Below are 26,851 nucleotides of genomic sequence, written 5' to 3'. Positions count from 1 at the left end.
CAAATATAACTTTGAAGGAAAGAGGATAGTTATGCATATTTTTCACTATTAAGGTCTTAATGTATCTCCAGAGTTTATATATATATATATATATATATATATATATATCTATATCTCTATATATATATATATATATATATATATATATATATATTATATATATATATATATATATATATATATAGAGTTAAATGTTTTCAGCTTTCACAACCTTCGTCGTCATACACAGGCGACGAACAGGCGTGTTTTTAATGGACTGTTACTGCGCCTGCGCAATGAGAGGAGTCCTTGGCTGCTCGGCCTGCTGTAGGTTACAGATCCTGTGAGGGGACACAGACAAAATGCAGAGCTGGACTCAGTTATACCGTTCTCTGGCCACGGTAAGGATGGATTTTATTAACCTGCTAAACAGCCTGTGTTGTCCGGAGTGCTCTCTAGCTGCTCTCACCGGCTGTCGGTGCTGTTAATACGGCTGTTTTCACACCTATGGCCCGGGCCTGGCTAGCCGGGCAGCTAACAACTCTGGTCTGGCGAACGTAACGCCAGACTCCGCTGGAAACACCTGTAGTTCACAGTTGTTGTGGGTTTTTTGGCAAAAATTATATGACTTAATATTCATTTAATATGCTGTTTGCTTTCTGTAGGTTTATCTTTTTAATTCGGCCTTAGCCAAATGAACAAAAAGGCCTGTATTTAAATAAAATCACCACGTTAGCCGTTAAAAGTTTCCACTATATCTTCCAGGAAAATGCGTTCTAGGACGAAACAGTGATAACTATGTGGTTTATAATTTCTAAACTATACACGTTTTGAGTTAAAGTTACAGAATATTTGCATGTTTCGGTAATGTTAGACACAGTATGTGTAGTTATTTGACGGCACAGTAGTTAGCATTGGTAACCTGACTTATGTCAGAGGCTCAGCCTCTTCCAGCTCATCGTCTCACAGATGACACGGTATGTTTAATGTTAAAATATTGTTCCTGTGCTTTGAGGAGCTGTATTCATCACTGACGTCTTTACGTCACATGTGTAGGTAAAGGCAGTAAAGTCGCGGGTTCGATACCCGGCGTTGACAGGTGTGTGTCGTAGCTGAGTTAGCAGTTTCTACATCTACAGTGCTCAGCATCTCTGCTCGGTGCTCTTGAGCAAGGCATTGAACCCCAGTCAACAATCTGTCTTCACTGTCCTCAGTGAGCAGCGGAACAAGGAAATTATGCTGAAGGAAATACACACAATAAATAACAAGCAGGCTATTGTCGAGCCTGAGAGGACAAGTGGTTTGACTACTTTGATTTTTCTTCTGCAAATCTTTTAAATTCCTCCTTATTCGGGGGAAAGCTCATATTCACGTGCAGCGAAATATCAGCTGTCTTGTTAAATTTCAGCTTGCGACACCGTATTTGGTGGTTTTGTGTTTGGTTGTCCGTCTAAGGTTTGTTCTGACTGTGTGTTCGGTTTGCCTCACAGCGGAGCCACCACCTTCCCTGCAAACTGCATGGAGCTGCAGCTGTGTCCGTCAGAACCTACGCTGACAAAGCAGCAAGTAAGCGTCTCTGTGAATCTTATCATCTGCCTTATTAATGACATGCTCGTTTGTGAACTTTAACCTGATATGGGGTGGCTGTTTCTTTATTATTTAGAAGACATTGGACCTTTTTAGTTATTAAAACAGATGACACATATAAGAGATATTAAGGAGTTTATGTTATTCACCAAAATTGTCGTATTGAGATTACAAATAAAAGTGAGCGTTACAGACCTGAAGTACGAGTTGAGTACAGATGGTCTTTTCTTTATATAAACCATAAAACTTATTATCTAAATGGAGTTTAAGTCTAAATAAGTTGCTGAAATCATCCAAAGTAAAATAAAGCTCAAATGTAAAATAAAGTGCTCTGATCAGTGTGATAGGGTCGGGCCAGTCCACGAGCTTAAACCGGTCAGATTTTTGTGCAAATCAGCTGAACCAGCATTTGTCTTTATGAGCTGCAAATAAAGAGAGGCAAGAAGCAGCTCTCAGCAATGTAACCACTTCAGTGGACAACTGCTCCAATATTCTCAGCTTTGTCTGCAGCACATATAGCGGCGTAGCTTCACAGCTGAGCAGATATAGCGGTGTCTTCACTTTCAAACTAGCTTGTAAAATATATTCCTGGAAAGTGAATAAACAATGATAAATTCCAGCACAAAACATCTGTTTCACCAGGTTTGGAGGCTTTGCTTCTTGTTTCAGCTCACATCTTCAAAACTAAAACAGACGGTTAATCTGTAGTCGTACTGTCTTTCATAACTGAGGGCTGAAATCTCTCCAGTCTTTTATCTCAGCTCTGAGCTGCTGATAAAAAAGTTGCTGTGTTGCTTCTTTGTAGTTGATGCAGACGTCACAGTGGTGGGATCCGGTCCAGGCGGCTACGTCGCTGCCATCAAAGCCGCACAGCTCGGTTTCAAGGTAAGATGCCTTCAAGACATACTGAATTATTAAAAAAAAAAAAAGATTCAGTATCAAGTAATTAGAGGTGGGTAATGTGGATCTATTCCTCTGTCACAGTATGTGTAATTTTATATCGTAATACTAATAAATTGTGTAATATAGTATATTAGAAATGGAAAAAAAAACACACACAGGAATGTTTTTGTCAGAATAAGACAGGTGCAAGTCACAGGAACTTCACAAATCCTCTGAATCCAATTCTGTGATTAAATAGTTGTGTATTGATTTAAAGGGGCAGTGGTGGCCTAAAGCAAGCTTCTCTAATCTTTCTCTAACCGCTGCCCCAACCACTGACTGGCAGTAAAGACTGTGGTTGTGCTGGGCAGCTTCCAGGCGTGAGTGTGTGTGTGAATGTGATCAGGGCGTTCCCGCAAAAGAGAGCCTCACTGTCAGTGAACCTACACTGAATAAATAAAGGTTAAAAAAAAAAGTATATATACAAATGTAATAAAGGAATATAAAATAAATTGACAGCTGAAAAATTGTTTCATGGTATATACTGTCATTTTAATAATGTTGCATTTTGAGGTTGCAATAGACGATATTAATTCATTCAGAATAACAGATGTCTTCAGTATTATGTATAATGTACAGTAAGATGGTCATTATTGTGAAATAAACAATGTTGAATAAATGATGCTGAAGATCTGGGTAATTTTATGCCTATGTCACTTGGTAGCGTCTATAGAAATGTACAGAGCCCCACCCCCAACTCTGCCTCCATCTCTCTTTATTCATCCATCCATTTATCAATCCTCGCTGACAGAGTATGTTGTATCCCCGAAAGGGAAAAAAAACCCACAATGTCCTCTTCTTCCTCTTACAGACAGTATGCGTTGAGAAAAATGCCACGCTGGGTGGGACCTGTCTGAACGTAGGCTGCATCCCCTCAAAGGTAAGAAACTGTTGGATCTGTAGTTTGTGAGCATGAAACATTCATACTGTGAATCAGTGAATCATCATTAACTGTAGTTATAGGTAAAAAATGTCTGCAGTATTTAGGCTTCAAGCACACAAGAAAAAGTTTACCTCTCAATGGATATTTTGTGTTTTGTGTATGCAGGCTCTGCTAAACAACTCCTACTTGTACCACTTGGCTCATGGCAAAGACTTTGAAAGCAGAGGCATCGAAAGTAAGAGACTTCACTGGATTTTAAAGGGACATTTTGTTTAGCTCAGAGGGTCAGATCTGGTACTGATGGATCTTTCAGGCTTTCATAGTTTTGTCTTTACATCAACATCGTGGCTTACCCTGATATTGAAGGCCACAAGTACTAGTCTGAGGGTCACGACTTTGGCCACATTTTACATTTATAGTGATGATTGACTTAGAAACCTCTTTTGTCTTAGCTTTTAATATTTTATTTTATTTTGTCTCCATCAGTCTCGGGCATCTCGTTGAACCTGGAGAAAATGATGGCTCAGAAGAGCGGGGCGGTCAAAGCACTGACTGGAGGAATCGCACATCTATTCAAACAGAACAAAGTCAGGCCTCTTTAATGATTGTGCACTCACACCTCTTTAAGGATCTGATTCAAATAACAGCACTCACAGTGTCACATCACTCTCCTCAGGTGACCCATGTCAATGGTTTTGGGAGGGTTACCGGTAAGAACCAGGTGACGGCCGTAGCAGCAGACGGCAGTGAGCAGGTCATCAACACTAAGAACATCCTCATCGCCACTGGCTCCGAGGTCACTCCCTTCCCTGGAATCCCGGTATGGAATTCAAGGCCAAAGATCGCAGAATTTAAATCAATGTTCAGAAGCAGAATTTGTAAGAAATCTGGATAGAAATATTTTACCAAAGGATTAAATTAATTGATCACATTAGAAGTGGTTGCTGTGAGATTACAACATGAGATCAACCTGTAGAACCAGTTTCTTAAAATTACATGAAAGACGCTAAACACTGCAGAGTCAGGTGATCATTCTCTGTGAGATCATCACTATGAGCGACTCGTCTTTTCACCCTTTGTTCACATGAAAATATTTGTATTTTAAGCAGCTTAGTTTGTATAGGAACATGTATTACCAAAGTATTTCCAGATTACTAAGTTTCCCCTACAGAATGTGGGTTAAGAAATGTAAATCACTATTGTCTGAATGACAGTCTAGAGATGGTTGCATGGCCATCCCATGGTGACATAAATGTGATCACCAACAAAGTGTGACTAGATAGATATTGTGACTAATGTTCAAAGTATGTAAAGAATGACGTCGGGTTGATAAATTCTTGCAATACTGTGAAGAATGAATTATGTGTGTGACACAACATGATTCCTGAGCTGTTATTGTAGCTTTGTGTTTAAACATGTTTACAGTTCTGACCGCTTCTCTTTGGTTTTAGATCGATGAGGAGACCGTTGTGTCGTCAACAGGAGCTCTGTCCCTGAAGAAAGTTCCAGAGGAGTTGATCGTGATCGGAGCCGGAGTCATCGGAGTCGAGCTGGTCAGTATCATCTTCAGTCTGGTTCAGTGTTGACAGATTGGACTGACAAAAAGTAGCTCAAGCTGAGTCTAGAAAGTAGCCCAGTGTTTATAGAACTCAAAGCCACAATTACAATAATGAAAAATCTGTAATAGAAGTCATGTAGAGAAGGATACACTAGTTTACACTCATATGAACAGACTTTATTTGAGTTAATGGTGTCAGCGAACATTTAGATGACGTTTAGCTCTTCTTTAAATCTATGTAGGTCAGCGGGCAACTCCAGATCCCATTTACAATGAATAACAGCATGTTCGTATATGTGAGCTGCCCATAACTCAGTGTTTGTCCTCTTGTCCTGCAGGGGTCAGTGTGGCAGCGTCTGGGCGCTAAAGTCACAGCAGTGGAGTTCCTGGGCCATGTAGGAGGGATGGGCATCGACATGGAGATGTCCAAGAACTTCCAGCGCATCCTGCAAAAGCAGGGCTTCAAGTTCAAGCTCGGCACCAAAGTCATGGGAGCCACCAAGAGGCCCGACGGCAAGATCGATGTGGCGTAAGTGAAACTCTCCTCAGTCTTCAGATCCTGTTTGGATATCTTGTGAATCATAGAAGCCATTTGTAACTCTGCTGTGTTGATGTGTTTGTGTTTCAGTGTGGAGGCAGCAGCCGGAGGGAAGAACGAGACCCTGACGTGTGACGTGCTGCTGGTCTGTATCGGCAGACGACCTTATACCGAGAACCTGGGTCTGGATTCTGTTGGCCTCGAGGTGGACAACAGGGGTCGCATCCCTGTCAACAACCGCTTCCAGACCAAAGTACCCAGGTACCCTCGAGCTCAGGCTGGATAACGTAACCTTACAGTCGTGGTTGTCAGACCACGTGAGCTGAAGCATAACAAACTCCTTACACTTTGGTTCTCCCTCCTTAGTATTTATGCCATTGGTGACGTGGTCGCTGGGCCGATGTTGGCTCACAAGGCCGAGGACGAGGGCATCATCTGCGTGGAGGGCATGGCCGGCGGTGCTGTGCACATCGACTACAACTGTGTTCCCTCAGTCATCTACACACACCCCGAGGTGGCCTGGGTGGGCAAGACAGAGGAGCAGCTCAAAGAAGAGGTGAGAGTCAGGAGGTGATGATGAGGTATGGACAACTCATTAATGACCATTGTAGAAGCAGCTAGAAGAGGAGGAAATACAGCTGCCTGCTAAGTGAAATAAATGTGTGTAAATGGTTAGAGGTGTCCCAAACTACATGGTGCACATCCTGTCCTGCTATAAGTGCTGCATTGATTTAAACCTTTGGCCACTTTCAGGCAGGTAGTGAACACAGCATTGACATATCAAACATATAAAATTTGATGAACTTCTTCAGTCATTCATCAGTCAGACTTTAACCATCGGGTTATTGGACGACCTACTCTACCAATGAGCCACGGCCGCCCATGAGTTAAAAACAAATTAAAATGTCCAGCTAGACAAAGTAATGAACTTAATTTTAATATGTATAAATGTGTCGTTTAGCTCAGTTGGTAGATCATCCACCCCATGTGTGAAGGCTCAGTCCTTGCCACAGCGGCCCAGGGTTCGAATCCGACCGGTGTCTCTTTCCTGCATGTCATTCCCCGTCTCTCTCTCTCTTTCCACATTCCTGTCACTCTTCAGCTGTCTCTATCAAATAAAAAAGGCCCCAAAAAAATATCTGAAAAATATCAGTTCCTTCTTGTTGTCTGCAATCTCTATCCGCAGAAACGTATTCGTTCCACTTGGTGGCCATATTTCCTTACACTACTAATGTGATATAAAGCTGATTCTGTGCATATGTTGGGATGTTCTGGACTGACAGCAGCATTCTTTGGCCATAGTAACAAAAGACTGCACTCAATGATATTCTTCCTGTTGAATTATTCAGGATAGCATAAGATGAGGAAAAATGAAACATCTGGCTTTTATTAAGTAATCAGTCAATGAAATGTCAGAAATAAAGACAAAGGTCCATCACAAGTTCACAGAACTTAAGTTGACGTCTGTCACAACTCAAAGATGTTCAGTTTAAAGTTATTTGCTTTTATATTTTAAGTGTAATATCTGGTATGAATCATCATAAATGTATTATCAATATTTCAATTTTCTGATCGATTTCAATTGTCTCAGCTCTGGGGGTAATCGACTCCGTGCAAAGTGATGATGTTTTGTGTAGTTGATCTGACATCATCTCAAAACAAACAAATTAAGATGAACTTCAGTCGACACAGGAAACTTCTTTTGTGTTGTCTGGATCTGAACGTCCAGCAGAGTTTCAGTCTGACTCTTCCTCTCCTCTTCAGGGCATCCCATACAGAGTCGGCAAGTTCCCCTTCGCAGCCAACAGCCGAGCCAAGACCAACGCCGACACTGACGGCATGGTGAAGATCCTCAGTCACAAGGAGACTGACAGGATGCTGGGAGCTCACATCGTCGGATCTGTAAGAGCTTTCAGAATAAATAGACCAGCCAAACAGGCGTTCCATGAGTGTTGACATAGCTACATGTTACACTCCACTTACCAGGTGTTCTAATATTAGCTGCTAGCGTGGCTAATGATAAAATGTTCTTTGAAAGAGGATTTCAGTCAGATGTCTGACACTGTTGTTTACGTGTTAACCTACAGGGGGCAGGAGAGATGATCAATGAAGCTGCTTTGGCCATGGAGTATGGCGCCTCCTGTGAGGACATTGCCAGAGTCTGCCACGCCCATCCTGTACGTCCTGCAACACACACACACACACACACACACACATCCACAGCTGCATCAGAATAACACACACATGACATGCCTGGGGAAATAAGAAAATGCCTACTATCTTAAAATTAGTAAAACAAACTGGCTCAATTCACAACCAGCTTGATACTCGAACTGACCTCTCCTCTTTCCTCTCCTCCTCCTGCAGACGGTGTCAGAGGCCTTCAGAGAAGCAAATCTGGCCGCCTCTTTCGGCAAAGCCATCAACTTTTAATCAGCCAGCCGCTGTCGCACCTTCAGTGTACATAACCAAGGAGAAACAGGAAGCTGTGTTTGTCTGCGTCAAAACCTTCATCCAACCCACTGAGATCCTCTGTGTACATGCAAACTGTACCACATTTAGGTCTAATGTTATTTAAGTGTTCTCAATAAAACTATAAAGGGGGCGGTGAATAAACACTGACTGCAGATCAGTCCTTTTTGCTTGCCAAACACATACTTTACTTTTAAAGATCCCAGAAGAGCATTTAGAATACATTTAAAATACATAGAGATATAAATATTATTTTGGTTCGCCAATTCTTTTGTAAAGAAAGAAGTTTTTGTTTGTCTGTTTTTTACAGTGACAGAATTTAACACAACAAGTATAATGTGTAACCAGAGCAGGAAACTGTTTCAAGTTTTAAAGCTTAAATTGACTCTTTAAGTTGTTCTTTAAGGCTCAAAGCGTTCTTCACTCACAGCAACTATATAATATATTTAGTGTGAAGATTAGAAAAAATGCATCGCTACTGACCCAGAAGGTTAGACTCATTAGTAATTCCTAGCTTTTTCTTTTTTCTTTTTTTTTCATAATTTGTTCCCTCAAATTAATATTTATTAATGTCTGAATTAATGACTACTATTTTTCCTTTTATTTAAAATGTAAAGATTTAAAGTATACAATCCTCAGTAGCGCAAGTGTGGGAAAATGTTGACTTGAGGGAACAAAATTACACAAAATCTACAAAAAAGTACTGCATGATTTCTCAGAAATGTTTCAGAGATGTTTTAACTTATTTATTAAACAGCATTTGACAGCTCAAAGGATCCCTCTGGAGTTTTAGACCTCTCGGACACTACTGCTGATCTACAGATGAAGCACGCTATGCAGTGAAGGCAGAGAAGAAGACTGCAAACATGATGTAAACGATGCTGCGTTAAAACACTCAGATCTGCTTAGAAAGGAAAGAAAAACACTGATTTGTTCGAGCTCACTGATCCACATGTTTTTTTGTGAGTGACACTGAATAAACGTGTTTACAAGAAAACTCCACATGGCCCCTTTAAGTTCAGTGCCTACTGTCACTGACATGTTCGAAGGTTTGTACTGAATCTCTAAATATGAACTGTTTCCTGCTTTGATTACTGCACTGTGATTGGCTCTGGCCTGCTCTTGCTTTTCTCCCGATTAAAATCAATAAAATCAGTTAAATAAGACTTCAGTGTGGAAGTTTACATTCAAAGACATTTAAGGTGAAACTACTTGAAACTAATTATGCTAATTAATCATGCTTCAAATGAACTGGTTTGTGTGTGATTGGACTAGTTTTAATGGTAAAAGGTGTTTCTCTTTCACAAACACAAACTCATAATGCACTGTAAAACAACTGGAAGCAATAATGTTTAAACATTTTTAGTATCTTCTGAAACATTCAGTGTTTTAGTCTGCTGTGCAATGAAAGAAAAAAGATCTGCTTCCTCGCCTCCACATAGCTGACCAATTGGACTTGAATGTCCAAATTAGTTTTCATTAATTATGGGAATGATTTGCGATACTCTGTCTTTGATTGGCTAGAACTCATTCCCTTAGTTTGTTGTGTTCTTGTAGGTTGTGTTGGTTAGGTTTGGGTGTGAGATAGATAATAAAAATAAAATAAATAATAATGCAGTGCTGCTTACACAGATATTTCAGACACCACTGATTGTGTTTACAAAGGATAAACCTTTTTTCTGGTGTAATGAATGTCTTAAACCAGGAAAAACACCTGGAATAGATCAAATACCCATTGAGGTCTATCAAATGTGTACAGAAATGACTAGTTATTGCAGTTATTGTTAGGGTTGCAAAATTGAGGTTAAAGTTGGAAACTTTCAATGGGAATTAACAGCAATAAACTGGGAATTTACAAAATTGAAGTTTGGCCCTTAATGTATAAGACTGAATTTCAAACAGTGGAGTGAGTCGCCCCTCTTCCCCTAACGACGCTCACGCCGGGTGCCAGGTTGACGTCGCTGAACCTTCATTAGTGCAGGACGAGCGAAATGTAACGTAAACATAACTATCTTTAGGTTTTCTTAACAGCCGTCAAATACCACTCAAACTGAGCACTATCAAAACGAAGTTTGTACACTATAAACTTACTGAGAACTTACTTGTGAACTGGGAAAGTGAAATATGGTATGAAGAACACAATAAAGCAGGTAGAGGTGTTGACCTGCATGTCTTTTCCTCGATTAAACACCATCAGCCTGCATTAAACCAGAACAAAAACTTGTAGATGTTGGCAGCCCGGTAACAGTACAAAAAATTTGGTAAAGCGTGGCCTTCCCCTAATTTAGTTTCCTGTAGTGTATTTATGCCAATCCTGGGATGTTTTCCCGCCCAAAAAAATGATGTGACCAGTTTGTTTAGAGAATGAAAAAATGATTTTGGCAAACAAATTGGGATGGATTAAAATAAAACAATCATTTTCACAATGTTAATTTTGCCAGTTAAGCTCAAATCTATAGAAATTAGATTTTAATTGGGAGAGTAGGGGGGTAAAATTTGTGGAAACCAAAGCTGCCTGAGAGCATGTGATGTTATCCAAACTCTGATACAGGAAGGCAAATTGGATTCCTGGTGCTGTGAAGCAGTTATATTAATTGGAAAACATTAACTTTTGTGAAGATTGAGTTTGTAACTGGAAAAAAAGCCAAATTGTTCCAAAATTGAAAGTATTATGGGGATTGCACATATAGGGTTTGTCACGTAAAGAATGTAGAGCTACTGAAAGGGGCTCTATTACTAAGCTAGTCTGAAACATGTTATAGAGGCAAAATCTAAAAACAGTTTTGAAAAATGTTTTCATCTGTATCGTCTCAGGCAGTAAACAGGCTTGATTCTTGTGTCAGTAGCTGTTGTTCTGCTAGATGACACATATTTGAATAACTGGTATTTTAGCAGCAATGACTCCACCTCTGTTTGAACACTGTCTACGTAGGCAAGTGAGTGTGTGAGTGTGTGTTCAGCAGGTGTGGTGGCTGCTGCAGGTTGAAGTAGACAGACTTTAAGAGTTGAAGATGGCTGACTGAAGTTCAGCGGGACATAAAACCAGATTTTATAGCCGACTGAACAAAGGGAGAAGAAATGAGATTTAAATAAAAGAAAACTTCTGGACAGAAACTCTCATCATCAGGTACTGTTGGTGTTTCTGTTATTTCCTAATATCCATATTAGATGATCAGGGAAGTGTTCTCTTGTTTTATGTTAACACTAAGGATGTATATGAATTATATGGATCAGTGTAAAACATATTTAGCTGTAGCCATGTGAACACTTGTTTTACAAGGATTACATCCCCCCAAAAACGAGACTAGCTTTTTGAGTAACATGTTTTATCTGCCCCTTTCTTACATTTCTCCTATCGGTCCTTTTGTTGTTTACTTCATTATTTCCTTTCTTCTCTTCTTCCTCCTCTTTTTATATTTCCCAAACGTTTACATCAGTAACTCTCTGCCTTCAACACTTATTATCTATAAAACTCACATTTCTGGTTGCTATTTATTGTTTTACTTTACCACATTCAGTATATATGGCAGGTTTATCTGTTTGCTGCCTCTCTGACACTAAACTACAGCAAAGACAACAACTTTCATTCTGTCTTCTTCTTCAGTTTCACACGTGTGAAACGTGTAAACAGCCTCTGGCTGTTTGTGGACTCTTGGTTAAGCAAACCACATTTACATTTCAGCCCAGTGCCAATAAAATACTTTAAACTAGACTAAACTGTTTCTCTTTATCTTGTAGGAGCAGCAGTATTTCTCTTAAGTTATTATACCTTATTGTTTCCACTCTGCGAGACTATCTAGAGACTCTCAGAGACTAAGAGCCTTGTGTGACCGGAGTCTAAATCAGGTTCTGGGACATTATTTTTTTTTAAAAGAATGCGGCTTCAAGTGCTGACCATGACTGATTGGTCAAGTACTCACCATTTTATTTCCATCCTCACTTTTAGAAATCTTCATCTGCAAACTAATTTGTTTTTTGTTCAATGTGCTTTTAACACATTAATATAAAGTTCATAAAAAATATTAATCACCGTTGTATAGTCACATGCAAAATCATCTCACATTTTCTCATCGACAGCAGTCTAGTTTTATATTATATTACTACTTATCTTCTCTTACACATGCTCTTCTCTTCATAACCTATCTTATCTTCTCTTATCTTCTCTTCTCTTTCTTTTCTCCCTTGCGCCTCACCATCTCTTGAGCTTGCCCCCTCTCTGTGACATTGTTGCCAGGCCGTCCGCTCTTGTAGTTTCTTGGGCTGTGGTCGCCTACTACCATCCGTACCACTTATAGTCAAGTGCTGTACAAAAAGATCTCAGATTTTAAGTATTAATTACTATTTTCTGGTGATTTTTTCATCCCCTTCCTGTCAAGTGAAAATCATGCCTTTGTGGTAACGCTGATGATCCACGTCTTTGGCAATAGATTAGCCAGGAGGTGGAAGAAGCAGCCAGCGTTGCATATTTTCAGCTTCAACACAGCATTCTGGAAACTTCTGGGTGACGTCACTCAGGCTCTGTCCATTCTTTACACTGTATTTGATATAAAGTAGTTAAAATGAGCTCAAACTTAAACACTGACAGCAGGAAAATGTAACCTACACAGTACACTGTAAGTACATTGACAGGGATGAGTACTTTTACTTTTGATACTTTGAGTACTCTTTGCTAATAATACTTAAAAGATATATGTAATATATTTTTATTTAGGTAAGTAATGTTTTGGATCTTAAGGTAGAGTTTCTGACTCAGAACAGGAAGTGAACTTTCACAAAGACAAAGAGAAGTTTGGACTGAAACGTGCTGCAGACTTTCCTGCTGATTACAGTGAAAACAGTCATGATGATGGAGATGGAGGGAGGAGACGTTTCCTCCTCTGATCAAACAGTTTAGGGTTGTTTTTAAGTCCAGTCCAGCCTTTCTGTTGAACGTCACCTCCTTTCTCTTCACTCGTTCTCCAACACGACCTCCTTTTTATTCTTAGATCAAGAAAATAGTCGGCTGGTTGGAGCGTGTAGAGATGTGGACATTTCTGTAAAACTCATCATTAGTGAGTAAAACATTTCACTTACTTTTATGACACGCTTGTTTATCTTTATTTTGGTGAAACTTAGATGTCCACAGGACTGCTGGGTGTTGTGTATGCAAATTTAATTTAATTTTTATTATTTTCTAACTGATAAGATTGTAAAGTTGCAACTCTTATCCAGCAGCCATTTTTGTTTTGGAAATGTTTTTAAGGAAGTTCTGGGTTTTCCAAACTCTGAAGTTAATTACCTTTTAGAGAAATCAATTATTTCTGTCACCCAAATCTATGTGAATACATGAGTGACTGAGTCTACGTGCTCTGATGAAAGTTTCACACATCAGTAAATTTGCCGGCACGTTGACTGCAAATAAATTTACTCAAAAGATTAAAACAAGAGATTGTTTTGCTCTTTTTTTCCTCTGTAGTCAGACTTCATTTAGGGAGATACAGACTTTATTGAACTTCAGTGCAGGAGAAGTGAACTTGTTTCTGGTTATGACGTGATGTCGTCTTTAGGGTTATCTTGGAGTTTCATAGCAGTAAAATTTCCATAAATCAGAGGATCTGCTTAAGGAGAAATACATATGTTCAACTTAGATGACTAGGCGAGCCAGAATCCAAAATATTGTAGCTTAAGCTGTGTTGCAATATTCACTTTTATGACTTGAAAACCTGTGTTATGAACTGGGGACATGGAGTTAAGGAAATTTAAAATATGGCAAATCTTTAATGGTTAAATTATAGGAATCCATAACTGTGTTTTTATTAGTGTGCAATCACCTGTGAAAAATGTTTTTGGTACCTTAGAATTACATGTACAGTCGCTGCAGGTTCCCCTTCTTGGCACCTGCCATGTTGAACCGCCGTGTTGCTACAGGAGCCCACAACAGACAAACTAAACACCACTGTAGTTTCTCCAACATAGTTGGAAGGGGAGGGTGAGGTGAGAGAGTGGCAGTGTAATATTTTAAATTTAGAAAGCTGTAAGAGAGAGGACAACATTTTCTGGCAGCCCAATGGAATAATAGGATGGTAAAACAAATCACTCATGATGATATCTTGCTATAGTGATTTCCTGTGTTCTCCTTGTGTGAGGGAGTTTTAAATTCCGTCGTAGAGGACGTCAAAAACTATTTTAACAATATTTAGCAATGTCGCCATGTTACCATTACTGTTGATGCTATTCTCTGTCAGCTTCACGTAATTTTACCCTCCTGCTCTCATCTACTAATATGATATCCAGTTTGCCTTCTACATCTGCCATGTGGATGCAGAATGAACTTTATATATACAGATGCTGTGGGTCCTCTCATGGACAATTCCATGTTGAGCCACCATACTTCTACAGTAGTTCAGAGCTGACAAACTAAACACTAGCTCTGGATAATGCAAGTGGTTTGCAACAGGCAACTACACCTCTAGATGCCACAACATTTTAAACACTAGACCTTTAAAACATGTGACTTGCTCAAAAACTTCATGTTGTCAATTTAAAAGGACCTGTAATTATCCAATGTTTCAGTAAAGTGTAGGAAAACTTCCTGACACTCCAGCCGGGAGGAATAACTTCCTTAAACGAAGGCAGAATTTACTGGCAGTCTGCAGCAGAGTTTGTTTCCTGTAGTTACAGTATGTTTATCTTTAAGGATTTAATCTAAGCTTTGGACTTCAAGAGTGAGAATTGCTTAAGGAAAGAAAGGACATTTTGTCTGGTCCACATTTCTCCAAAAGAACGGTCAGGTTCTGGTTCTAGGGTTAAGGTTAGCTTCAAGATCAAGTTAAGATTAGTGTCAAGGAAAAGATGGTGGAAGTAGTCGTAGAGGTACAATTATGTACAGTATGTGTGAACTGCTCCCAGGCCTGCTGACTCAATCAAATGGATTCCTCACACGGAAACAAGACTGATGCTTTGTGAGGAGTTTTGTTATCAGTGTGTGAATCAGGCTGTGAGTTAATGTGCTGCTGCTGCTGTTTGTCCATGGTGGAGGCCTGCAGGTGGAGTTCCACTCAGCCATGGCAGCAGAGTTTGATGCTGCTAATGTTTGTTTGATTTTATACGTCATGTTCTGAGGAGACCTCAAGTTTTCACTGTCCAAACATACCATGACTGTGATCGTTGTACAGTTTATATGGGGCTTTACAAGATTCTTTTGCTGCCTTCTTCTTTTTCCTCAATTGGCCACTCAAGGAACTACACGTTTTGGCACTTCCGCGTCTGCTTTATTTTCCAGCCATGGAGGTTGCTGCTTGTCCCCTAACTACGTTACCAGCAGGATGTCCCCATACAAGCCAGTTTTGAAGTGTTAGATCCTCGAGCAGGTCACTTCTGACTGTTCAAAGGTCGAGACTCAAAACAAGAGGTGGCCAACCTTCTCCATAAGAGCCACTTTGACTTTGGAACGTCCTTCTTAATGTGATTTTGCCTTTTTGTGTTGTTATCTCTTTATCTTGTTATAGTCCTCTTTTTTTAAATCTTTTTTTTTTATCATATTTTTATCCTTTTACCCTGAACTAGACCTGCCTTCTTAATGTCACCCTTTTATGTCCCCATGTCATATATCTATACCTCTTATTACTGTTGTATCAATCAGTCATTATAGTCATTATAAGTATTGATTATTGCTGTTTCTTAGTTGCTGCATGCTTTTTTAGAAGTTAGTTTGTAGTTAGTAGAAGTTTTTCAGGTACACAGTCAACTACTGAGAACTGAAAGCTGCATCTTTTTGTATTATTTATTTAGTGTCATGTTATTTTATGGAGGGCGGGTAGGTTTAGTAGTATTTGACATGAAGTGTATCTAGATCTGCTGCACTCGACGACAAACTGAAACTCTTCTCTCTTCTCTTGCAATCAGATCTCCTGTCTTCATCCTCCTCGTCATGGCACCTTCAGGGGCTCCACCCAAAACAACCTTCCCGCCACTAACCACTAAGTACCACCCTATCACCATCTTTACCACAGCCTACCCCCACACTAACAGCACCCTCAACCCATTCGCAGCCGCTGCGTCCAACTTCTTCAATGACCTGCTGAACAAGATCCCCTGTAAGTTAACGCACAACTGCTTAACCTCCAACCAATCCGCCCAGCAAGAGAACGATTCACCCAGATGAACTGAGAAACCAAACTTTAAAAACCAGTGTTGCTTCCCATCTGCATTAGCCAGACCTGAAAACCTCCTCTTGTCCAAAACACTTGTGATACAAACACTAACACTCCCCTGGTGCTCTGAGCACAGTTCATGCAGCCCAGCTAACAAACTGGGCTAACATTAGCTAACAGCAGCTACATTTGGCAGCAGTTTACTTTTCCATCCATCAGGAATTCTGTAAATCACAGAGAGTTGAGGTGAAGCAGGACAGAAAGCATTTTCTCCATAAAATATGATAGTTTCACCAAAATCAGTGAAATAGTTGGTGGTGTATGACTCAGTGCTGTAAAGTAAATTGTTATTAGTCCACAAACAAGGAAATATGTTTACCCATAGTGGCCCGACATTATTATCTGAAGCTTCTATGTTATTTACCTATCCATTGTGTCGAGGGAGTAAGAAAGTCCCATCCTCTGACCTTGGTTACTACAGTACTGGAGCCTATTCCAGCTGATTTTGCGTGAGAGGCAAGGTACACCCTAGACAAGTCGCCAACTTATCGCAGGGCACATAAAGACAATCAACCATTCACACTCACGTTCACACCTACGGACAATTTAGAATCACCAATTAACATAATAAGTGCATGTATTTGGACTGTGGGAGGATAAGAACAATGTGTTGAAGTTAATTGTATGTTTTGTAAAATCTATAGTGTGTTTTTAGGTGTCTGTAATCATCCTCTCCCCTTATTAATAATGGGTGAACACGATATTAAATATAAGAAAATGATCCTAAAGTCCACCCATCTTGTCTCCTGCAGTGCCTCGATGGGCAGTTTATGCCATCTTTGCAGCCGGTGCTCTGCTTATTCTGATCTGCTGTCTGTGTATCTGCATCAAGTGCTGCAAAAGGAATAAGAATAAGAAGCAGAAGAAGAAGGATGAGAAAATCAATATGAACGGCATGAATGGAAAAACCACCTCAGCTCTGGTGAGTGACAGTGCCATGTGGAGGTCAATATAAGACAAAATCATCTGACTTTCTTAAAATTGAAAAATATTAAAAAATATATTGTGTAACTTGTTCCAGGTAATTATATTTTATTACCTGTATCACTTTTACAGGTCAGCAGTTTCATCAAAGACAAGTAGCATAATAGCATATCTAAGTACAGGAAAGGAGGAAGTTGACTGAGGTTGCTGAACTTAACTGGGGGATAAAAAATGTTGAATTGTATACCTGCATTAACTTAAATCAGTTAGTGGGGGTTCAGTTATCTTTCAGTTCACTACACTTGTTTTGAAGCTACTGTGTTAAATTGTACAGCAATTTATTGTTGCAGACCAAATCATTGTTTGTATGAACGGTCTAATCTGATGTGTTCCTGTGATCTGATAGGTTCAGCCCGATGTGACGGATGTGGACTATGGCACAGCCAAAAAGGAGAGAGGAAAGCTGTTATACTCTCTAGACTACAGTGCTGCTCAGTCTGAGGTGATTAAACCTCTAATATCAAATTTGAAGAACAGAACCACAAATATATATATATATATATATATATATATATATGACTTAAGTGATGACACATAAGTCATCACTTAAGTGTCATCACTTAAGGACAACTTATCAGACACAGCTCCCACCGGAGACATTGAAGGCTTCATTCAACTTTTTCACATATCCAGTCGAACTCACAGTGTCACTAAAAGTCAGTTCTCGTCTGTTTTCTGTCTGTCTTTAAGCTCACAGTGGGGATCAAACAAGCCAACAATCTGATGGCCATGGACCTGGGAGGGACCTCAGACCCGTACGTCAAAGTCTACATCATCCCAGACAAAATCAAAACCTGTGAGACCAAAGTGTTCAGACACACGCTGAACCCCGTCTTCAACGAACAATTCAACTTCCCTGTAAGAGGCCTCCTATACTCCTAAGCTTTGACTTCCTCAAAACAAAAGGCACCAGTCTTAATATTTTTGTCTGCCTGTGGTGTGGATTGTACTGACAGTGTATTGTGGATTGTGCAGCAGCATGCTGTTAAAATTATATTTATCCTGACAGATAAAGTTTTTCTTCAGGATTCACACTTTCTAACCTGTTTGTTGCTGCTGCACTTCAGCTGCATCACCATCCCTAAAACAAACAGATGCTTCTGCTTCTAATCCAGTAATCCTTCTCCCAGATCTCCAAGTCTACCCTTCTGAAGTCGACGGTGGTGATGCAGGTGTTTGACTTCAACAGATTCTCCAAACACAACATCATAGGTGAGCTCAGGGTGGAGCTCTGCAATGTCGACTGGAACCACGTCATCGAGGAGTGGAAGGCCCTTGCTGAGCCAGCCAAGTTTGAGGTTTTCTTTGTTTCCTTTTACATGCTGAGTACATTTCACGATGCGTTAAAGTGGCTGGAAAGGATCATCCTTCCTATCAGCTTCTGTACTCACTGTACTCTTTGCTGAAATCTCTCATTTATTAAAGTCACAGACCTAGTGTTTCTCTGGTTTCTCAGTTTGTCATATTCTTTACAGTAAATTTTAAACAATCTGGATCAAACTATATTATGTCTGCTTGATAATGTGGATCCAGCGACTCTGCTGGACACAGATTTTGCAGTGGTGCTTTAAGCTAAATTTTGCAATGAACACATACATGTAAGGCTGCTCACAATAATGATGACAGCATGTTGATTGTCATTTTTGCAGGTACCATTTTCATTTAGCATGCTAATATTTGCTAATAAGCACACATATTTTCATTTAGCATGCTAATATTTGCTAATAAGCACACATGAGAACAGACAAAAGAACAGCTGAGGCATTTTTTTGCATGTATTTGGTCATAAACCAAAGTGCTGCTCAAACTAATTTTTGAGAGGATAAAGGTTTTTTAAATTCAATCTCTGCAGACCATGAATGTGTGAACCAGATTTAACAGCAATCTATTCAACAGCTGTGGAGTCATTTAAATAGAAATCAAGAATAACAAACCTAGAGAAAAAGTCAGAGCATTACATGACAAATCTACTCCTTAAGAATTGTCACTAACACTTATACTTGAGTGTTCTGTTTTCTGTAAGTTGCTTTAGATAAAAGTGTCTGCTAAATGACTAAATGACTAAATGTAAATGTAAATGTAGCATCACCAGTATGTTAGATTTATCCTCTGGGGAACATGAACGATCTATTTATTTCCTGATCCAAATTTGACCAGCTGTAAGTACTGAAGTTGTGTTTAACAGTGAATTAAATTTAAAAAACATATTTCAACATTAAACACATCAGAAAAAAAATGTGTTTGTGCTGTGTGACTACACTCAGATTTTTAACGATTTCCCACACCAAAACTATAGTAGAAATGAACATGAGCTATAGGAGAAAAATTATTTGTTTTATTTTTATTAATTTGTTTAATTTGTTTGATATTTGTTGTAAAGATTTTGGTGTTGATTGTGTGACGCAGGAAGAAAACCTGGGGGAGATCTGCTTCTCTCTGCGTTATGTTCCCACTGCCGGCAAACTGACTGTGGTGATCCTGGAAGCCAAAAATCTGAAGAATATGGACATCACAGGAAACTCAGGTCAGACTGAGACGGGATCTCGAAATCTTAAATCACTCGAAATCAATGGGTTCTCAAAAGATTTCCCAAAATAGAAACGCGATTCGTGAATGCACTTCCGGTTGAATCGTTTTCCTCAGAAATGAATTGGTAAACAATGACATAAAATCTTTCAATTCCCGGTCTATTGTACATATTGTTTTTTGTAACTTGTTGTGGTGGCAAAAAATCTGATCTTCCAAGAAAGAATACTTTGACGTTTTATTAATGCAAATTAACAAACTACAAAAAGATCCGGGGTACTGAATGAATGAATGATGGATGAATGACTTAAACTGTGCTTGTTAACTTAAACAAAACTGAAGTGATCAGGTAAAACGCACAGCACCTTAAATATACGCACACACGCACGCACAGTTACAAAACTGTGTGGCTTCTCTACTAAAAGTTGTGATTTTCCCTACCAACATGTGACTTCCCTTTCTAACATTCACTCCTGATTCCATTCACGTGTCAATCAGTCAGCTGTGCAGGTACTACCCTAACTCTTGAAACCTACAGAATGGCTCCAGGATCGCTTCTCTTTGTCATCCTTTTCTTCTTGCCACAATCTCCCATATTGTAAAGCACCCTCTGCCTGTTCCTCCTCCCCCATGCTCAGAACGTCAGGCAGGTCCACTTTAGCTGAGAACAGTGGTTTGTTGGCCTCAACCCACTCTGCTGAATGTTTGCAAATATGAAGAATGCGATCTTCAACCTATGGAAAAGACAGAAAGAAAGATGTCTATACCATAGCTGCCACACCAACAGTATCTGACCAATAGATACTGTGAAAAAGCTTACGCCTTCCACTGGTGTGTCCACATTGGCAGGTCTGACAGCAGGTGAGACCTCTGCCTGCTGCTCTTCTTCCTGAAAATATATAGATAAGCAAAATTATCAGTTGTAATATTCAAAACACAAGCTCCAAAAAAGGAAAAAAAAGAAAATATTCCATCATTGCCCTCCTCTAATAGGCCTACATAGACATATTAGAGAACTCAACAAATTTTTAAATCCAATCATGCCATTATCTAGACACTTTATTTACCTATATACCTGAAACAAAAGAAACTCAGACAGAATTCAAACAAAATAAAAATCTGATCTCAGTAATGTCATCCACCTTCCTTTTTGTCATCCTAAACACTGGTGGCACTTCACCTCGCAGAAGGGCTTTAGATGCATCTGTCCAGTGGGCGAACAGCTTTTCATAGCTCAAACAATAGAAATAAATAAAAAATTCTTTTAACAACTTCAGGTCAATTAACAATCTTTGCAGTCTCACCTTCCAAGGTCAAAATTTTCCATGAGGATGATACACCACTACTGTCAGTATTAAAGTATTAAAGTATTCAACTATTAATAAATACATGCATTATACATACTTTATACTCTTACCTGAAATTGTAGTCCAGTTCTCTCTGTCCAGTTGCCAGGATTTAGTGACTGGGATAGGTTTCTAAAAGACAGTTGCATTAAAGATAAATATTAGTCATTTAATTATCAATATGGGCTCTTTTCATGTTTCTTGTGCACTTAAACAGGTAATATCACTAATTAGCTTGTCGAAACATCTTGGTGTGTTGCATCGTGTTGTTCACATCCGTGAGTTCAGAAACATGTTTTCAACTTTGTGACTAATGCATGGAGAGTTTACAAAATGTTTCATAACGTTACATACAAACAAATGTGAAGAGTTACTTTACATTATGCACTAAAAAGTTCAGAATCCTTAGGTGTTGATGTAACCACCACTGGTGAAAGTAAACTTTGAAGTCATCTAACCTAGCTTCAAAATGACAACCCAAACCGACATGTAACATTCGGTAATTAATGACCTATAACGACTACTACAACGGCACCTATATTGATGATAAACACAAGAAATCATGCATTTACTTTCTGTGGATAATAAAAATCAGAAACTCAGCGCTACTCGGAGAATAAGTTCACTCTTCTTCTTTTTTTCGTATATATGCTCTCTCGCCTGTCTCTCGAATTTAAAGGCCAGGTGAAAACAACCCTCTCAAAATGTCCTCCCCACACCCCAAAAAACAACATCACTTCTGGGCCTGACAGTGGAGGTGCCTGACAGTGGAGGTCTGCAGCCAGCATGTTTTAGGGGGGGAGAACTTTTAACCCTTTTATTCCACTTTTAAAGAAATATCACAGATGTATTAAACTTGGTCTGACATTCATAGTTGCACCACAAATTTCAGTCATCTTCTTCCTGTTTTCATCTCACCGTAGTGCAGTAGCCTCCTCAGGACATATAATATCTATTAACTTACTAGTATTACCCATTTCCAGCTCTGCTGGTCCAGTCCAGCAGGTGGCAACAATGCAACAAAAAAGGAGTAGTCAATAACAAAATGGCTGATGGCTAAACTGTGCGCTATTCACACTTATTATGCATAATTACATACAATACAATTAACAAAAATAAACAATAAAAACTTTAGTTTTTGCTCCCATTTTTCACGAGTTAATACAAAATATCTAAGACTTCTTCTGTGCACACATTTCAGTTTAGTTCTCTCAAAGTCTTTCAGAATTTTATTAAAACCGGATAAGGGGCTGAGGAGTGGGGACCAGTCAGTATGGTCATTTAACTCATGCAGTGCGACACGTCTTCTTACTGGTAGAGTTGATGAGGTTGATGACTGTGAGCTGTTGATGCTGAGCTGAATGTGCAACGTTGCTGGATATTGGCAGGAATCGGTTCATGCTCAGTGCGTGACATGTTGGTCAGGAGTCATGTAAGAACTCGGATGTTTTCAGCTTACAGGAATTGTGTACGGATCCTAGCGACCTGGGGCCATGCATCACATGGCAACGTTTTGGCAAAGGATGACATAACAATGTGCCTCTGGGTATCGTTACAGTACCTTTGTGTATTCACATCAATAAAATGCTCCTGTCTTTGTTGTTTGTAGCTTACCTGCCCAGAGCATAACCCCTTTACAATATAGCTAGATATTAGCAAACACAATGCCATATACTGTCTGTCATCTGCATGGTACAGTTAAACCAGCTGTGAGGCTGGTTAGATGTATCGCTAAATTCTCTGAAACATCATAGGAGACGGCTGAATGCTGTGAAGTGAACATTTAATTCAGGAAGCAGCTCTGATGGACAGTCCTGCAGTCAGCATGCGAATTGTCCACTCCCACTAAACTTCAGATCTGTTGTGTGATAAAACTGCATATTTTAGAGTGTCCAAGAATTGACAGTCCAAGACTCATCTGTGTCAATGTCTCTGCAAAGGAGAAGCCCTCACTCACATGGATTTTCGTTTATGGACAAAATTTGAGAGAGATAAACCTTTTTGTGTAGGGAGAAGAAGTTCTTCAACTGATGAAATATGGGACTGAAAACAAAAGTGTTTGGGCATGTTAATATGGGGGCATGTTCTCCCCATGTCAGTGTGGGTTCTCTCCGGATACTCCGACTTGATATGCAGGTTAATTGGTAATTATCAGAGAAGCAGCCGCCTAAACATTAAACAGAAAAGCAGAAAATCACATCAAGTCAAAACGATATTTTAATACATTAATAAAAAACAGATAACAGGATAAATTTGCATTCAGCATTTTAGTTTAAAATAAAATGAGTAATTGTCACATCAACAGTCTTCTATAGTTGGTGTCGAAGCTTTGAGCATCAAACTCAACATTGTTAGTGTGTACACAGAAGTCCTGAGTGCCTGGAGCCCCACCCAAGTAAATAATCAGTGGTGAATAACAGATTTAATCAAATTAATAACATTATTTTAATTTAACATTTAATTGATATTGTTCAAGGGTTTTTTGTTTTTGTTGTTTTTCTCATCACGCAGATTTCAATCTAACTTAGAAGAGAGTTTGGTCATGGACCAAAGAATATATATATATAATATATATATATATATATTGGTGTAAATCAAAATAAATAATAATTCAGTCAAATCAAAAATCAAATCAAATCAAATCGAATTAAATCAAATCAAATCAAATCAAATTCTGGTACTTGTACCTGAGACTTTTGATCAGTTATACTTTTTTAATATGTATCTTCTGTTTTATTGTAGTTACAGACACTTTAACTCCAGAGAGAAGTAAAGACTATTTTTGTCACTATTTCATCTTTTTGCACAAATTTGAACTTCATTTCAGGTCTTTTTATGCATGAAATTAACATCCACTTGTTATTTTTTAGATCCTTATGTAAAGGTGCAGTTGGCTCTGGACAAGAGAAAGTGGAGGAAAAGGAAGACGTCTGTTAAAAGAAACACTCTGAACCCTTATTACAACGAGTCCTTCACCTTTGACGTGTCATTTGAACAAATCCAGGTGAGTATCAACAGAAATATAGCCCGACCAATACAAGATGTTTTAGCCTGTTACCATGATAATATTTGCTTTAAACCTCAAATATAATCCTGTTCTAACTCCACCTTTTCATGTCGGCTCAGCTTTCTTGTAACATCCACCGAGGTGATGCCAAAAAAAAAACAAAAAAACAACAGTTCCATGCAACTCAAGCCAAGCTGCACCGTGCAGTGGAAAAGAGGCATGAATTGTAGGCATTAGGCTTACTGTAACTGCTTCAGAATAAAAGACACTGAGTGTTTTGATAGTTAATTGCTCTGAATGTAAAGCAGCAGATGTAACTGTAAGGCGAGTGAACAGTGTGGCTGATATCAATCAGATCAATGAATAACACCCAATTATGTGCTACATCGTTTCCTGTTATTCCCTCATGCGTATTAAAGTTTGAAACCTGCAAGGGAATGGCGCCAGTAAAAGTAAAAACTACTATACAGATATACAAAATGTACTGTAATACACTGAATAGCTATTGTAGAATAAATGCTATAAATAATACAAACACTAACATCCCCCAGGTTCTCTGATCTCTAGTCCAGGCTTATAAACTGAGCTAACATTTGCTAGCATTAGTTAACAACAGTTAATTGATGAATTGATGCAGAAAGGCCAGGTGACATCTGAGGGAAAACCAGAAAACACCAGTAGTGTGTGACTTGGTGCTGTAAAGCGATACACACATTACATTACATTACATTACATTACATACGTTACATACATGACATACACACCATTCACCTGATTAGAAGTCAGTGTAGCATCAAAATGATTTGATCTGGTATTTTATGTTTTAAGTTCTATTTATTTAATTATTTGTAGAAAATCATCTAAACCTGCAATTAAGACAGTAGGGTCCTTCAAAGCTGATGTTTTAGGAATAATTTGGACTAAAAACTCTGGTTGTCCACAGAGGGTGAACCTGGTGATCTCGGTATGGGACCACGATGCCGTGACCCGAAACGACCCGATGGGGAAGATCTTCCTGGGCTGTGACGCTTCTGGAAACCAGCTGAGGCACTGGGCTGACATGTTGTCAAACCCGCGGCGGCCGATCGCTCAGTGGCACAACCTGCTGTCGGCCCAACAGGTCAACTCCACCCTGACTCTGAAAAAGAGGATACCCCTTGCCAGCAGAATGCCCTTCTGATGGCAGAGATAGCACGGTCCAACACACAGATATATCAGTATGCAGAGATTTAAATATTCTACTCTTCTGGAAATTATTAAATCTATCTGATTGATTTACTATTTTACATACAAGATTAACAATATATATTTTGGTATTAAATTTAGTTTAAATCAATTTAATTTAAAATCCATTCTTTCTGTATGAATTGTATCATACAAAGTTAATTTTACCCTTTTAACATAATTATATTCTCGTGTTTGTATTAAATATGTAAAATATTGTATCTATATGTTTAAGATCTCTTGATGCCTCATTCTCAAACCCCCCATCAAACCCTCATCGATTCCTTCTCTTTATGTTGGCAAGTAGCATAGCATTAGTAGCATCAAAAATAACACTTTAGCAGACATCAGTGCACGTAAAAATGTGCACATGACATATTCTGAGCTGTGAACATCAATGTGGTTTCAGACCTGGGGGTTGGGACCCCAAATGTGTCACAGGATAATTTTACAAAGCCATTTGAACATCAAATGAAATGATATTCATCATTTTATTGACCTTTATAAAGTTAAATCATTTTTAGCTTTCAGCCTCGAAACCCCATTTTTAAATCAAATGAAATCACAATTCAAGTTCAAGTTTCTTTGTAATTCTAAAAATATATAAAAATAAATACAGATGAAATGAAACATCATGTCTCTAGTATCAAAATAAAAAGTGTATTGATCTATCAAAAACTTCAAGGGCCTCATGTACAAAGCTTGCGTACGTTCGATGACACACAGCTATACCTGTCGTCAGCCGGACGCCACCACGGTCTCCGCACGCATCTCCGCCTGTCTCTCTGATCTGTCAACTTGGATGAAAAGATCACCATCTCCAGCTTAATCTGTCAAAAACCGAACTCCTGCCTGGGCCTCATGTACAAAGCATGCGACGCACAAAAAAGTGGCGTACGGCCTTCCCACGCTCACGTTAATGTATCAAACGTGAAACAAGTGTAGAAATGTGCGTGCCCCCCGCCCAATCATAGCTGTCGTACGCACGTTCTACAGCTTTCCTTTGGGCGACACTTAGAGGTGACGCTGGGAAACTGTTAATAATGTGCAAGTAGTCATCAGAGTGAGTGCACACAGAGACACACTTATGACAATTAACACACCCACGTGTTTGCAGTTATATGGGTGGATATAAAGCATGCGCAATGTGATGAAGAAATGGTATTAACAATGGCAGCGTTAGCGTTGTTAGAGGACTTGCAAACGTGGCGATTAAGGAACGCGAGGATTTACTTGCACCATGATATTGGGTCATAAGCCGATTTCGGTTACCAAGGCCAGTGTTACTGGAGTTGTGCGCAGAGCTGCGGCCGGCCCGAGAGCGCACGGGGGCGCGGAGTAGCTCGGGGTTGTGCTGACTACGCTGGGGTTCCTGGCAACAGGGAATTCCAGCGGGAGCTGTTTATCTAAGTAGGAAACATTTTTATTCCATCAATGTTCAAATCATATGTGATGCGCGAATGCAGCTAACTTAACATCGTGGCAAGGTGGCCTGGTTAACGCACGACTCATTCATTATGACTAACAGCATTGCTGGGAACAGGCTGGAGGCTGGCACGGTGCCGATGGGTGGCTTCTATTCGTTTAATTGTCCGTATGTAACGCTTGGATTA

General features: G+C 39.3%; 2 protein-coding genes across 4 annotated transcripts; both read left to right on the top strand.

Moving 5' to 3' along the window:
- Positions 1-226: 226 nt before the first annotated feature.
- Positions 227-9,125, top strand: dld (deltaD). The gene is made up of 14 exons (XM_019267679.2): positions 227-380; positions 1,470-1,545; positions 2,372-2,451; positions 3,320-3,388; positions 3,557-3,626; positions 3,878-3,978; positions 4,068-4,211; positions 4,843-4,944; positions 5,288-5,478; positions 5,578-5,748; positions 5,854-6,043; positions 7,252-7,389; positions 7,575-7,664; positions 7,855-9,125. The coding sequence occupies exons 1-14, from the start codon at positions 342-344 to the stop codon at positions 7,918-7,920; spliced, it is 1,527 nt and encodes a 508-aa protein (XP_019123224.1). The 5' UTR covers positions 227-341; the 3' UTR covers positions 7,921-9,125.
- A 1,714-nt stretch (positions 9,126-10,839) lies between these two features.
- syt8 (synaptotagmin VIII) lies at positions 10,840-25,794 on the top strand. Of its 3 annotated transcripts, none has more exons than XM_019267601.2 (10): positions 10,840-11,086; positions 15,844-16,034; positions 16,904-17,073; positions 17,482-17,577; positions 17,826-17,993; positions 18,266-18,433; positions 19,542-19,659; positions 23,750-23,776; positions 23,878-24,011; positions 24,958-25,794. In XM_019267601.2, the coding sequence occupies exons 2-10, from the start codon at positions 15,869-15,871 to the stop codon at positions 25,192-25,194; spliced, it is 1,284 nt and encodes a 427-aa protein (XP_019123146.1). In that variant the 5' UTR covers positions 10,840-11,086; positions 15,844-15,868; the 3' UTR covers positions 25,195-25,794. The 3 variants fall into 3 exon arrangements, with proteins under 3 accessions (XP_019123146.1, XP_019123145.1, XP_019123147.1); XM_019267600.2 differs by lacking the exon at positions 10,840-11,086 and adding an exon at positions 12,940-13,010; XM_019267602.2 differs by lacking the exons at positions 10,840-11,086; positions 23,750-23,776 and adding an exon at positions 12,940-13,010.
- The last annotated feature ends 1,057 nt before the right edge of the window (positions 25,795-26,851 follow it).

Source organism: Larimichthys crocea, chromosome XXI, assembly GCF_000972845.2.
Source record: "Larimichthys crocea isolate SSNF chromosome XXI, L_crocea_2.0, whole genome shotgun sequence".
Lineage (NCBI taxonomy): Eukaryota > Metazoa > Chordata > Actinopteri > Sciaenidae > Larimichthys > Larimichthys crocea.
This window is presented reverse-complemented; position numbering and strand designations above follow the sequence as displayed.